The sequence below is a fragment of the Aotus nancymaae genome, unplaced genomic scaffold (genome assembly GCF_030222135.1).
Source record: "Aotus nancymaae isolate 86718 unplaced genomic scaffold, 86718_ANA_hifiasm-v0.15.2.pri h1tg000036l, whole genome shotgun sequence".
Lineage (NCBI taxonomy): Eukaryota > Metazoa > Chordata > Mammalia > Primates > Aotidae > Aotus > Aotus nancymaae.
In genome coordinates, this window is record NW_026988450.1 from 598,314 (window position 1) to 613,767 (window position 15,454).

The 15,454-nt window shown below is 43.2% G+C and overlaps 1 protein-coding gene across 2 annotated transcripts in view; it reads right to left on the reverse strand.

Annotated features, from left to right (window-relative positions):
• Nucleotides 1-15,454, reverse strand: part of PRKDC (protein kinase, DNA-activated, catalytic subunit) — a 184,532-nt gene that overhangs the window by 68,609 nt on the left and 100,469 nt on the right. For both annotated transcript variants that reach the window (XM_064384164.1, XM_064384163.1), the window contains exons 44-54: nucleotides 15,344-15,409; nucleotides 14,184-14,256; nucleotides 12,880-13,043; nucleotides 12,130-12,267; nucleotides 11,818-11,937; nucleotides 10,626-10,769; nucleotides 8,454-8,605; nucleotides 7,484-7,615; nucleotides 6,068-6,179; nucleotides 2,736-2,860; nucleotides 2,511-2,660 (exon numbers count right to left, since the gene is read on the reverse strand). In XM_064384164.1, the coding sequence (XP_064240234.1) occupies nucleotides 2,511-2,660; nucleotides 2,736-2,860; nucleotides 6,068-6,179; nucleotides 7,484-7,615; nucleotides 8,454-8,605; nucleotides 10,626-10,769; nucleotides 11,818-11,937; nucleotides 12,130-12,267; nucleotides 12,880-13,043; nucleotides 14,184-14,256; nucleotides 15,344-15,409 (1,376 nt within the window). The remainder of the gene's footprint in view (nucleotides 1-2,510; nucleotides 2,661-2,735; nucleotides 2,861-6,067; nucleotides 6,180-7,483; nucleotides 7,616-8,453; nucleotides 8,606-10,625; nucleotides 10,770-11,817; nucleotides 11,938-12,129; nucleotides 12,268-12,879; nucleotides 13,044-14,183; nucleotides 14,257-15,343; nucleotides 15,410-15,454) is intronic.

Consider the following 15,454-nt stretch of genomic DNA (forward strand, 5'->3'; position numbering starts at 1 on the left):
AAAAATCAGTAACATTTCTATACACCAATAACATTATAGCTGAGAGCCAATCGAGAATGTAAGCCCACGTACAATAGCAAAGAAAGAATAAAATACCTAGGAATACAGCTAACCACGGAGGTGAAAGATCTCTGCAAGGAGAACTACAAAACACTGCTGAGAAGAAATAAAAGATAACAAAAATAAATGAAAAAACATTCTATGCTCACGGATTGGAAGAATCGATATTGTTAGAATGGCCATACTGTCCAAAGCAATCTATAGACTCAATGCCATTCCTATCAAACTACTTATCTCACTTTTCACAAAATTGGAAAAAAAGTATTATAAAATTCATATGAAACCAAAGATCCCAAATAGGCAAAACAATTCTAAGCAAAAAGAACAAAGCCAGAACATCGTATTACCCAACTTCACTAAAACTACAAGGCTACAGCATGGTAGTGGTAAAAAGAAAGAAAGAAGAAAAGGAAAGAAAAGGGAGAAAGGAAGAAAGAAAGGAGAGAAAAGGGGAGGGAGGGAGGGAGGCAGGCAGGCACAAAGGCCAATGGAATAGAATGGAGAACCCAGAAATAAAGCCGCACACCTATCACCCTCTGGTCTTCAACAAAGTCAACAAAAATAAACTGTAGCGAAAAGATGTGTCATTGAATAAATGGTACTGAGATAACTGGGTAATCATATGCAAAAGAATGAAACTACACCCCTACCTATCACCATATACAAAAATTAGGATGGATTACAGACTTCAATGTAAGATTTCAAATTATAAAAATCCAAAATCTAGGAAATACCTTTCTCAATATCAGCCTTGGCAAAGAATTTATGACTAAGTTCTAAGAAGAAATTGCAACCAAGAATGAAACTAGACCCCTACCTATCACCATATACAAAAATTAGGATGGATTATAGACTTCAATGTAAGACTTCAAATTATAAAAATCCAAAATATAGGAAATACCCTTCTCAATATCACCCTGGCAAAGAATTTATGACTAAGTTCTAAAAAGAAATTGCAATGAAAACAGAAATTGATCAGCAGGACCTAGTTAAAGAGCTTCTGTGCAGCAAGAGACACTATCAAGAAGATAAACAGACAGCCTATAGGATGGGAGACAATATTCAAAATATTCACAAACTATGCACCTAACAAAGGTCTGATATCCAGAATCCATAAAAAATGTAAACAATAGGTAAAAAGCAACCCCATTAAAAAATGAGCAAAAGACATGGATACTTTTCGAAAGACATATAAGCGGCCAACAAATATATATACAAAAGGGTCATCACAGCAAATCATCAGAGAAATGCAAATGAGATACCGTCTCACACCAGTCACAATGGTTTTGTTAAAAACTTAAAAAATAACAGTTATTGCGAAGGTTGTAGAGAAAAGGGAACACTTATACATTTTTGGTGGGAATGTAAATTAGTTCAGCCGCTGTGGAGAGCAGTCTGGAGACTTCTCAAGGAAGTGAGAGTTCAACTATCATTTGACCCAGCAATCCCATTCCTGGGTATACATGCAAAGGAAAATAACTCATTCTATCAAAGGGACACGTGCACCGTATGTTCACCACAGCACCATATACAACAGCAAAGACATGGAATCAACGCAGGTACCCATCAACGACGCACCGGATAAAGAAAATGGTGCATATACACCATAGAGTGTTAGGCAGACATAAAAAAAAGAATGAGATAATGTCCTTTGCAGCAACATGGATTCAGCTGGAGGCCATTATTCCAAGTGAACTAATACAAAAACAGAAAAGCAAATACTGCATGTACTCGCTCATATGTGGGAGCTAAACGCTGAGTACATATAGACGTAAAGTCAGGAAGAGCAGACACTGGGGAGCAGAAGAAGGGGAACGGAGGAAATGAGGCAAGAGCTGAAAAACTCCCTACTAAGTACTATGGTCAGGACCTGAGTGACAGATTCACCTTTACTCCAAATGTCAGCATGACGCAATACGCCTTTGTAACAAACCTGCACTTGCACCTCCTGATTCAAAATAATGAAAAAAAAAAAAAAGGTATATAGACTGGAATTGGAAAAGAGTACAGGGAAATAATACAATGTAAGTGATCAGCAGCTTTCTCTTGTAACATATACTTTTATGCTACGTTGCAATTTTGAAAATAAATCAACAACTGAAACACATTAACAGAAGCCTCTCACCTGGCAAAATAGGTACAGAATTCAAAAGCATACATTTTAAATCTAAAGAGAGTCAAGGCAACCCCACAGGCCACCTCCTTCATTTAGTGGTGAAACACAAACCCCGGGATGTGGCTCCCAAGATGCCAGGCCAAGGGAGCAGGGAGCAGGCCCAACTCAGCACACGTCCTATTCTTACGCTGCTTTCACATTTTCTTCAGAGATTCCAACTTCATAAATGTTCATTTCTTGGAAACCCACAGGTTCTTCTTGAGGTGGAGACATCTGAACAAATTAACACTTTATGAGCCAATGGGACGTGAGAGCAGGGCTAGTGTCCACTCACCTATGTCTCATGATTTGAACGAAGTCCTTGCTCTTTAACTGGAAGTAGAGCTCTGTCATTGCCTCCACACGACAAAGTACCACCTCCAGACAGAGTGTTTTCAACACTCCATGAAATTTTGGTAGCAGAAAGAACACAGCATTCATGAACCTGGGGAGCAAGAGGACTGGTGAGAGGAGGGCCAAGGACCCTCCTGCCCCAACAGGCTCCCTGGACAGCCCATACCTGTCTGCAAGAGGAGGGAAGCTCTTGGTCACTTTGTTCAAGCACACAATAAACTTGTCCTCCATAGTATTCTGATGTTGTTTCAATTGTTTCGCAACCAGTTCACACAGAGACTCCTCCAATATCTGAAAAATTAAGTTTATTTTCAAATATACAAAAGTAACATAGGTCAAGCACCTAAGTAAGGTTTATCTTGAGTATTTAAGTGAGCCCAAGGAAGGTGTTCAATGTTATCACCTACAACAAGGCAGATGATGGGACAGTAGGTGCTGGGGATGTCTGCTGATCTGCACTGACCATCGCACACCCTCAGGCTCTGGATCCTTGAGTTCCTACACCTCAGCGAACCAGTCCACATGGCTGTGCTCTGTGAGCACCCAGGTGTCTGGCTCGTGTCAGATGTCAGACCAATGAAGATTAGTGTTTCCTACTAACACCAAAACACTCCCCGTAAGTTCTTTGAGAAGCTAAGCTAACTATTGTTTGAGACATATTTTATGATGTTCAGGTTTCTGATGAAAAATATTCACATGGACTAGAATTTTCAACCAATTCTATTCACAAAGCAGTCATCACTGCTCACGTCCCACCTCTCTTCACCAAGTGTTCCTATCTACTGTTACATACTCATCTGTATATCGTCTGTTTCCCCTCCCCAAATGCTGCCTCCCAAAGGGCAGGGATGTGACCTGTCCCGTTCCCTACTGCAACCCTAGAACCTAGAACCAGAATGTCCTCAAATGTGCTCCACACAGAGAAGCACTCAGCAGCGTCTCCTGGAAGGAGGCAACAGAAAACACTGCTGTCCTTCACGGTTCACCTCCTTCCTCACAGACATCAGAAGGCGACATAGGCAACCTTTTCAAAGACACGAAGCCTGAACAGGTTTTCAAAGCAAACTCACCGCAGACTGGGCACCCCAAATCTGAAAACCCAGAAGCCTCCAAAATGTGAAACTTTTTGAGCATCAGCAACAAACGTTCACTGGAGGATGTGAATTTTGGATTTTCGAATTAGGGATGTTCAAACAGGAACTATAATGCAAATAGTGCAAAACCAGAAACTGGAAACAATCCTGGTTCCAAGCATTTTGGAAAAGAGATACTTTTCCAAAACAGTATGAGACTATTTTTAAATTATGTTTAAGAAAAATCTTTAACACAAAACCACAAATTTCAATGGGCTGAACCCCATATGGAATATGGTAGTTGGTACTGCACTACCGAGGTAGCTGGAATTGCACTACCGATTCTTTTTATTAAAAGTATTTAATATGACAACACAATGAAATGGTCACAATCTAGCAAGTAAAGAAAGCAAGTTGTAAAAACAGTATGAAGAGAGACCAAGGACAGTGAAGCTGTGTGCCCCAGGTGCTGGCAACCATTATGTGGGAAGAGTGTGAGCCTATCTTACTGTATTCTTTTCAGTTTACATTTTTTGAGTGGAGTCTCACTCTGTTGCCCAGGCCGCACTCTGTCGCCCAGGCTGCAGTGCAATGGCGTGATCTCGGCTCACTGCAACCTCCACCTCCCGGGTTCAAGGGATTCTCCCGCCTCAGCCTCCCGAGTAGCTGGGATTACATGTGCCTGCCACCACGCTCAGCTAACTTCTGTATTTTTAGTAGAGACGGGGTTTCACCATGTTGGCCGGGCTGGTCTGGAACGCCTGACCTCAAGGGATCCACCTGCCTTGGCCTCCCAGAGTGCTGGGGTTATAGGCAGGAGCCACAGTGCCCGGCCTCTTACTGACTTCTTTATGTTTACTCTGCTTTCCAAATTTCTATGATAAGTCTTCATCACTTTTATATTTAGAAAAAAATATATAAAACAAAGTGTTTCTTATTGTTAAGTTGAAATTTAAGTCATGAGAGATTAAACCTGGGGATCTGCTGTAACTTACTCCATTTATGGTGGAAATGAAGCATATCACACAGATTTAAATCTCATATTTAGGGATGTTACAATCACCTTATAAAAAGGTTCTACTGAATTTTAAAAATTTGTTTATTTACAAAAATAGCTGATAATCCCTAAGATAAATTCAAAGTAGTGTTTGATCTTCCCAAAGGGGTCTATTTCCTTGCAGCTTAATTTTATTTTAAATCCAAACAAGTCCATACTTGGTGCCATGGACAAGGGTAAAATCACAGCGTTGGGCCCGCTGGTGCCTGCTCAGGACCACCCAGCTTCTCCTGAGCCTCTCATCACCCAGCACAACAGTGACTGGGGCCTGGAATCTACTCTGTCCTTTCTTTCAGGAGAGTAACTGAGCCGGGGGTACAAACTGGAGAATTGCCAACATAAAAGCAGTCTGTAAAGCTGCGAAGCTGGATGAGGTGGGCAGGGGAGCGGCGACTGAGGCCAAAGCAGAGCTACGGAGGTGGTCAGGGAAATGCAGCTGAGGAAAGGGAGGAGAGGCCGCTACAGGAGGACGATGAGAGCCAAGAGTGTCCTCGGGGTGTGACCAGCTAGGCCACCCAGACAGGCTCTGCAGCAGCAAGATCCCCAGGGTCTCACACAGTACCTTATCCTAGTGATTACGCCAGCAATGAAGACCCCGAAACCCACGACCCTGCTTGGGCAACACGGCGAAACCTTGTTTCTACAAAACTTCCAAAAATTAGCCAAGCATGGTGGTATATGCCTATAGTCCCAACTACTCGGGAGGCTGAGGTGGGAGGATGGCTTGAGCCCAGGAGTGGGAGGCTGCTATGATCACAGCACTGGACTCCAGTCCAGGTGACAGAGCAAGATCCCCAGCTCTAAAAAAAATTTAAAGCAATAAAGAATATTAGACTTCTTCACTCAGTCTTCTGATCCGAACATGCACTGCACCCAAACGTTCAGTTAGGCTGTCTCACAGTCCCGTGCAGTGGGCAAGGCAGCAGTACTGAGAGGATCTCCTGGGAAGTCCCTGCTCCTGTTCAGTAGCTACACCAAAAACTACAAGTGGAGGACTAGACTGAGAGAATTCAGTGCTCACCACGGCACCTCTCTACCAGGACAATTTCCTCCACAAGGAACTCCTCAGAAACAAGTTCACGGTAATAACAGCTGGTTAAATACTCTCATCCTGATTTTACATTACAAAGTTAGTCGCTGATCTCTCAATGTTCACCAAGTGTCCAAGGTGTTTAAAAATCATGTGTCCTATCTAAAAAAAGTAAGTGTCGTATTTGGTATATCATAGTAATAAACAGTAAAATATTAATAAATGCAGAGGTATTTTGTTTCTAATACCATACAGGAAATACATATATAAGTATCGAGGGGGATAACAAATCAAAATAGAGTAAGAGGTATTCATTGAAAATTGCATAGCACACTCACGTTTTTTCTCTCCATAACATATCGAAGTATAAGTCCTAGAACTTCTGCTGCAGCAGCATACACTTCTTTATATTTTACAAAGGACATATTATTCACCAAAGCTTGAAAGTATCTATAACAAATAAAAAAAAGACATATGCATCAAATAATCCATTCTGTTGTTCCAAGAATATAAATGACAATTTTCCTTCTCACGTCGTACTGACAGCATAAGTTGAGAAAATCTAAATACAGAACATGATGCAAATTCTGTGTACAAATGCACAAATAAGCATGTATGTGAGGGCACTAATGTCACAACCAGAAAGGAGCAGGGCAGTCTTCTGTTCCATCATGCAGAACCACTGCAGCTGAACCCACCCACAAGGCTAGACAGACAGAAAGCTACAGTGAAAGTAAGAGCTACTATCCAAGATCACGGGGCACTGACTCACTTTCAAAAGCCACCTAGTATACCAGGACAAGGACAATAAAATGAGAAAGAGCAAGACCATACTCCCAGTGCCATGCTATGCGAGGAGGCTTCCCAGGGAGCCACGCATCCACTGTCAGCACTCAGGGAACTCTGCAAGGCTGTCCTGCTGTAGAAGCCAAAGCTCCAGCCAGTGACTGTCTAAAAGGAGCCAAGTTCCCATGAAGGCTGCTGCAATACTGGCTGTCTCGGCCCTGGGGTCACGCATTGTCTCTGGCATGGGTAAATGGTATGACAGTGCTGGGGGGCCACACGGAGGACCAAACAGAGAAAGTGAAACCCGCACAGGGATGGGAGGCTCAGATAGGGCAGGCGGAAAGCCAGGGAGTAGCCAGGACTCAACACTGACTTCACAACCGTTCGGCGCAGGACAAAGCAATACCCTTTTGTGATGTCTGGAAACCATCTTTCTGATGGCCCCTTGTCTTGGCATCTCATGCCCAGCTGCCCTAGCTCCCAGGCGGGACGGTGCAGCCCAGTGTCCACCAACCCTCATGGTCAGAGAGCCCAGAACAAAGCCTCCTGGGGAACCTATGTTACTTTCGGGGGTAAATGTTCAGATATCAGTTTAGATATAAGAAATACTTAACACCTCTCATCTGCCAGCATGTACACGAAAAAATTACACTAATTTTAAACACCTACATTTCTCATTTACTCCAAACATATTTTTTCTTCCAAAAAAAATCTAAATCCAGCTCCCTAAATTTTTTTTTGGTACAGATGGGGTCTTGCTATGCTGTCCAGGGTGGTCTCGAACTCCTGGACTCAAGCAATCCTCCCGCTCTCAACGTGTTAGAATTACAGGCGTGAGCCACTGTGCCTGGCCCAGAAACATTTGTAATGTGGGTCTGTCCTTAAATTTATCAAAACTGCACCATATTGCAGTCCGTCAATCCAGCTTGGGTAGATGTGACCTAAAAATGCATCAAGCAAACACATACTCGCTACTCTGGATGCCACACTGTGGGTCGTAGGGAGGCAGGTCGTTGGCCATCACGATGCCTAGCAATTGAATCCCTACTGAGTTGTCTTTAGAATTAGGATCTTTACCGGAAAACTTTTCAAATATTAACCTGAAACATAAGCACAAAAAAGAAAATTGAGACTGTCACATAATCAAGTAAGAAGCAGGAAGACAAATACAGAATTTTTTTTTTTTTTTGAGACGAAGTCTTGTTCTGTCACCCAGGCTGGAGTGCAGTGGCAGAATCTCGACTCACTGCAACCTCCATCCACTGGGTTCAAGCAATTCTCCTGCTTCACTCCGCCTCCCTAATAGCTGGGATTACAGCTGTGAGCTGTCATGCCCAGTTAATTTTTGGACAGATAAAGAATTTTCTAAAGCTAATCTTCAGGGTAAGAAACGCTTTTTCTTTATTTCTGTTGCTTCCCCAGGTCCAGCTTTGACTTTATAGAAATGCCTTCGTTTTCTTTTCCCATATCCAACATCCCTGCTTGCTAACAGCCCCCTGCGCACAGGTCATTCCAGCTTTGTAACATTGGCAATTTTACTGCTCTCATATTTTAATTATTTACCTAAATTCTCCCTTAGTTGACAGCAAAACTTTTTGAAAGTTGCAGCTTGCCTCAGGCTACACTAAAAGGAATTACTCACAGTCCTACCCGACCCCCCACCACCCTCTACCCCATGGGCCAGTGCAGGGTGGTGGCCGCCCCAGCGTGTGGACAGCAGAGGTCAGCTAAGGGGGAAGGCAGGGCCACTGGAGAGCACGAGACACACGCCTGCTGCTACACTCTGGAGGCTGTGGTACTACTGTATTATTAGTAGCAATAAATTATTTTCTTCCTCCTATCGTTTCATGTAATTAAATTTCACTGTAATAACCATTTACCACACACTACGTTTTAAGCTAAATTTCTAAACAATACTGCAAAAACCAGTAAACATACCTATAAGGGATGGATAAGCAATCCTTCCAGCACTCGACAAGGGTCTTTATAATTTCAAGGTTGTGTCTATACACAGCTCTTTTTGGATGAAAGACATTTTTCATTAGGAAATTAAGCAATCGATTTGCTAACACTTCATCTTTAGGGACCCCCTGAAAAAGGCACAGAAATTCTATATTAATATGCGGCATTCCATTCTGGAAAAGCTTTTTTTTTTTTTTTTTTTTTGAGGTGGAGTCTCGCTCTGTAGCCCAGGCTGGAGTGCAGTGGCGTGATCTTGGCTCAGTGCAACTTCCGCCTCCCGGGTCCCAGTTCAAGCAATTCTCCTACCTCAGCCTCCCAAGTAGCTGGGATTACAGGCACGAGCCACTATGCCCAGCTAATTTTTGTAGTTTTTAGAGAGATGGGGTTTCACCACGTTGGCCAGTCTGATCTTGAACTCCTGACCTCGTGATCAGTTCGCCTCGGCCTCTCAAAGTGCTGGGATTACAGACGTGAGCCTGGAAAAGCATTTCTTAACTCAAGTCTATTTATAAAAGAAATCTGGCATCCAGAGGAATCTGGCTCCTTTTCAAAGCCCTTTCTGTGATTTCTCAGAAAAAGGCAACAGCAAAGGGGACTGGGCACCGCCAGCGCTGCAGTCTCAGAGACGTCATCCAGGGCGCAGGGTGCCAGCCACCATCCCCCGTGCAAGCACCTCTGCATCCCTCCCTGGAGCCTCCATGCCTAGGACCCTTTATGTGAGGCTCTGAACAGGGGCTACCTGCAGGGCACGGGACTGGCATGAAGGTGCTTTCCGCACTCCGACTCAGCACCCAGTCAGTGCTTTCTGACTCGGCTCTTCCCCCATAAAACTGCAGAGCCTCTTGTTCAGGACACCTCAACAGTGAGACAGTCCGTGTCTCTGCTAATCCACCTGGCTGTTTCTCCCTCTAGGGACACACAGAAAAGGGGGAGTCCCCCTCCAGTGTTAGCCTCTCATTTCCATGACTCCAGAGTGAGTCAAGTCTTCACTGCAACCTTCTTTCTGGCTTGCTGTTGCTATAATCAGCTACCCTGAGCCCAGCAGTTTTGCTCTCTTTTCAGCTGAGTTCTGACAGCTACATCAATCTCTCCCAACGGATCCTAAGTTAAACTATATCCCCTATTTTTTCATTTTATTAAGCAGAATACAAAGAAATCTAAATTTGGTTTACTGTGAAAAAAAATGAAATAGGCACATCCAGAGACAAGCGCATGAGAAAGCGCCATGTACTTTTTTGCGGGGAAAGGTGGGGATGGAGTCTCACTCTGTCACTCAGGCTGGAGTGCAATGGCACGATCTCTGCTTACTGCAACCTCAGCCTCCCGGATTTAAGCAATTCTCCTGCCTCAGCCTCCCGAGTAGCTAGGATTATAGGCATGCACCACCACACCCAGCTAATTTTTTTTTTTTCTGCTTCCACCTCACAGAATTTTTTTTTTAAAGTAGACATTGGGTTTTACCATGTTAGCCTGGCTGGTCTCAAACTCCTGACCTCAAGTCATCTTCCCGCCTCAGCCTCCCAAAGTGCTGGGATTACAGGCCCATGTGTGTGTATTATATTTAATATGGACGGTACCTACCATCTCCTCACATGAAAACTTTTGTATGCTGTCAGTGTCCACAGTTTTCAATGAATAGGCAAAGCTCCAACACACACGTCTACACTGGTGGGTACCACATTTGCCTCAATATAACATGGTGTCACCATCTGGCAGCTGCTGCTTTAGCCCTAACCTCCCATTACCAACATGAGGCAGTACTCTGAGGGTCAAGGTGCTGGCACAAATGCCAATATCCAGGGACTGAAGTCAGAAGTCTTCAAAGCCTCCCATTCAGGGTTGGCTGACATTCAGTTTACACATACTTTTAATAAATCTAATTTCCAAGGCAAGTAAAGGCAGCAAATAAAACAAACACCTGCCAGCTTCATAATAAAAGCGAGGTCAGAGGAACTACCACAGCCAAAGATAACAGAACACAGGCGAAGCGGGCTGAGGCCACTGAGTTCAGGAGCACACCAGCAATGCAGCAACTAACGCTGAAAACCGCAGCACGAGTCAGTGCCGGGGACCTGCAGTATGTGTCATAGGCTCTATGGATACAGGCGAAGGATAATATATGCACATAAAAGATGCATCAGTGCTTACTGTTGGAGTGGCCAAGCCTGTCCATGAAAGAACAGTGGCCACTATCTCAACCACCATGTAGTGAATTCCTTCTCCTCCATTGTTTTCAGAAACAGCCAGCTGCAGCAAGGGGCTAAGCCAGTGCTTCGCATACGGGCGAAAGACCTACAAGAACATTTAAAAGTCAAACGTCAAAGAATGGTCCTGAGTAGCCAAAATATTAAAACAAGACTGTATCTTCCATCAGCTAAAATTTTACACTATGACTGAACCTAAATTCAAAATGGAGGTAAGCATGTTAAAGTGAAGTCGTCTGCGTGGGCCCTAATCCAATACGACTGGCGTCCTTATGAAAAAGAGAACATTAGGACACAGAGACAGATCCAAGGGGGAAGACGCGGTGAAGACACAGGAAGAATGCCTCTGACATACCACACGGCGCTCGAAGCTGCCAGACCTGGGAGCAGCCTGGACCAGAATCTCTCTCTCAGCCCTTGAAGGAACCAACCCTGCCAGCAGCTTGATCTCAGGCCACAGCTGAGTCCCCCCAGTATAGTACCTGGGACCACATACCCACGGTGGGAAAAGAATCAAGTTAGCTCTGAGGAAAGCAGGTCCTGCTGTATCCCTGGAGCCGCCTGTCGGGGGCCTCCTGACGACCTCACCACGTCTGCAGAGCTGCCCAGAATGACTTTCTATGGAGCCGAGTGGATGGTGTCAGAGCGCCACTTAGTGCCCTTCAGTGGTTCCCGACCGCTCAGTGAATGATCCCAACCCTCTGCATAGCCCTGGAGGGCCTGGCCTGGCCCTGGTCCAGACCACACTCCCACAGCCTGTGCAGTCAGTGCAGATCTGCTCAGCTCACCCAGGGGCCACCCCAGCTACGCTGCTCCTACCCTGCGGAGTGCAGACTCTTACTGCACTTCACCATGTCTAGCTCAAAGGTCTTTCCAAAATCGACTCAAAAATGCTCCCACTTCTAACTCGAGAGTTGAATTTATTCGTGTTAAAAATGATAAAAGAATGGTGATGAACAAGTAGATAAATATTGGACAGCTAATCATGTAACAAAAACGTCGTGCTTTGTCCCTTTATAGTTCCCTTTTTTCGTATATTTTTAAGTAGATTCATAGAATTCAAACTGCTTCATTCACAGAACTGAATAAACAGACTTATAGAATCTCTTCAAAGAATAAAATAATCAATCACTTACCTCTTCTGTATTAACAATAAGCTTGGCTAAGAAGAGACGGATATTTAATGGTACTATTGGATTTCCCAGTTTGCCATGGAGAAATTTCATCCAAGGAGGAAGATCTCTCAGCACTGACTCCTGAAATAAAACACTCAAAATTACCTTAAAAAGTGGAATGAAATAACCTTACATTTTGATATTATGAGAAAACAACGACAAAATAAGACATGAACAACAAAAAATTTTGTATATTTGATGAGCAGTTTGGTTTGATCTTCAATATTAACAGTTCGCTCTCAATATGACACCAATGAATAGCAGAAACAGCACCTCTTCTCCTGGAGGTGGGCCCACGCTTCTGTGCATGTGCTTCACCAGGGCAGTCAGGGGCGCCATGCACTCGTGCCGATTGAGCTCGTCCATCTCCAGCTCCAGCACATCAGCATGCACTGCAGGGTCCTGCTGCTCCTGCGAAAGGGAGAGCCCAGAAGAGCAGAGAGTATGGTTAACATTCAGCGGACGTGGTAGTGGATATGGGAGGCTCTTCCTGGGGCAACAGCATGTAACACTTAGGTAATAATGATAATTTGGTAGAAATATCAAATACACTCACTATACAATTAATACATAGAAAGGATCTCAGGTCTTCCTTACATCCCAGGTACATAGTCCCCTTGCCCCGTCTGCCCAGTCACTCCACAGGGTGGCTCCTGAGGTCAGATGTCTCTGCTAAACTGACCCCTGGCCCCCATCTATGGTCACTCCCCAGGATGGCTCCTCAGGTCAGATGTCTCTGCTATGTTGATCCCTGACCTGTCTGTATGGTCACTCCCCAGGGGTGCACCTCAGACCAGAGCAACTTTGCTATGTTGACCCCTGACCTCTGACTTCCTTCTGTGCTGATGATCTGACTGTTGAATCTACAGAATAAAAGGCTAGGAATTCGATTGTGGAAAATTCTCCAGATTAACTCTATACTCTGAGGGCTGTCAGTGGACAGAGAACTGGCTTCCTGCAGTAAAAGCAAGGCATAGCTGTGACCCCCTTTCTTCACAAACAACAACAATATTCTTTCAGTACGTGAAATGTGATCATCCGTCTCCGAAAACGACCAGTGGTAGGTCTAGGGTCTTGGGAGCTGTATGAATAGCTCTGAACTCCAGTTGAGAAATCAAACTGACTCATTTCCTCACTCAGGGTACTATCTGCCAAATATGACAGAGAAGACATATAGGAAGGACCATCTGAAATATAAATAAGAAGAAAATTACATGTATTCAAACATAATCAGCAAGAAATGTACTTCTCTAAGCTCAAATGATACTAAAATTCAAGGGTATTTTAATCTAAGGTTTTCATCAACCCTGTGATTATTAACCCATTATCCAGATTAACAAAGCAAAAAGGAAATGGGGAAGAGATTTCATTTTGTTTTTGTTGTTATCAAGCAGTTATTCTGTCACAGACAAGAAAATTGTTATACTGATCCAATTTGGCATATGATTAACAAATTTTCTTTGCATTTAAAACTGTGATGATGTACATTTTGCCCATTAAATCTAACATAAATGTGGGAAGAAATATTACTGAAAAGTAGCTGATCCAAAGTATCTAAAGGATTTAGAAAACTAGTTCAAATGTTATTCTCATGTCAAGAAATGGTGGTAAAAGCAACGAAGAAAAATTAAGCGAGAAACAAAAACACAAGGAGAATACAGAGGGATAGAGGGTTAATTTTAAATAGGGAGGCCAGGAAGAGTCTACTTCAGGGGTTGACATTAAACAAAATGTCATGAGGTTTGCTGATAGCTGGCGTTGAGGGTATTAGAGGAAACAGCAAGTGGAAAGACCTGGGGCAAAAGCAAGCCTGGCAACCACAAGGCACAGGCAGGGGTCATCTGCTGGAGTCAACAGGAAGGAAGGCACCAGGGGAGGGCGTTGGCAGGTGAGGGGCTGTGAGCAGCTCTGTCCTGAGGGAGATGGGAAGCCACTGTGAGGTGGGGAACAGAAGAGTGGCTGGAAAGGACTTGTATTCTAATATACATTTCTGAATGTATCTAAATAACATATAAATAAAATCCATATGCAAACAATAAGACACCAAACTAATTTTGTACTTTTAAAAAAGTCTAACGTATCTGAGTCCATCTGGCCACTCTGAGATCTTTTTATGCAGTTAAGTTTAGCTAAGTACATTTCTTTTAATATAATTCAATTTGCCACTTAAAATATTTTTCAAACTCAGTTTCAATGTTTTAGAGTACTTATTTTCTGTTTACATAAAAAATACCTTACTCCTCTATGTGTCTTAGAACAAAACAAAACAAAACAACAAAAGAATCCATCCATTTGAATCCTTCCTCATGATTTTGAAAACATCCTACCTGAATCCCCACTTGCTGCTGCTCTGGCTTCTTTTCTAATTTCAATGTACTTTTTCCTTCTCTCCATAGGAATCTGTTAGGCAGCACAAATAAGCAATGTACAACATTATAAAACGTACAACATTTTATAATCACTCATACTTTTTATGTTTTAGTAGCAACCTGGCAAAAAAAAGACTGTACATTTTTAAACAAAACAAAAAAATTTAAAACAAAACATATTTAAAAGCACTCAAAAATAACCTCAAAATAAGACCACTGAGCGTCCCTTAAGAAAAGCCCTTCCTGTAAACTCCCAAAGAACTCAGCCCGGGTACTTGCCCTCCATCTCAGCTCTGGTATAGCTCACTGCACAGTGTGTACTAAGCTCTTATGCCTGATTGCTGACAAATTTATCTGACCCTCAATTTCTTCAAGCCTACAGTTATGATGTATCATAACACCTTATATTGTTGTAACATATAGCATGTGTCTACACGCTTAATAAACTGGCTAACTTTGTTTCTTTGAACATATGGCTAGAAAACAATCCCAGTCTTGTTCCAAAGGCGTACAAGGCAGGAAGTCACCACTCACATGTAGTAATGAAGCACTAAGACACGGTGGAGGTCAGCAGCTGTGGTGACAGTGCACGCCACGGTGGATGAGCTCAGCTCTCTGCCCACCTTCCCATTTAAAATGGCTGGTGACGGCAGCAGCCACAACATTCTCACCAACTGTCCAATTGCTGAGGCTGGCATGTCAATCTGAGCTTGGCTAAAACAAGCCTTGTCCTATACAGCATTCCAGTTAACCCATGACTTTCCTGTGATCCTACCATGTTGCCCAAGCAAGGCCACAGTAAGGATCTCAACTTCTTTGGCTGCAGTAATTCACTAAGAAAAACTTCTGGGATACGTCCTAACAGTTCCTTTTCCTGGGACTGTCATTCCTTCCCATGTCAAGAGATGAAAAAATCAAGTTCTGACAAATTTTGTAATTGCCTGAGATTGTACCTCCAGCTAAAATTGCCAATTTTTGTAGAAACTACCTGAAACCACCAGTTCTTGTTAAAAGCCGACTCAAATATTGGCAATTTAACATGTTTGACATAGTATGTTTTTCTTTGTGAGCACTTGATAAAGCTTTTTTTAACCTAGAACATGGAAAATTTCACTCACCTCAACTTCTACAGGAAAATTGTAGCGGTGCTTCAGGTCAATCAGATTTTCAAAAATAAGCAAGTTCTGTGGATACAAAGAAGAATGTAAAAATATCTGAATGGTGAAGAT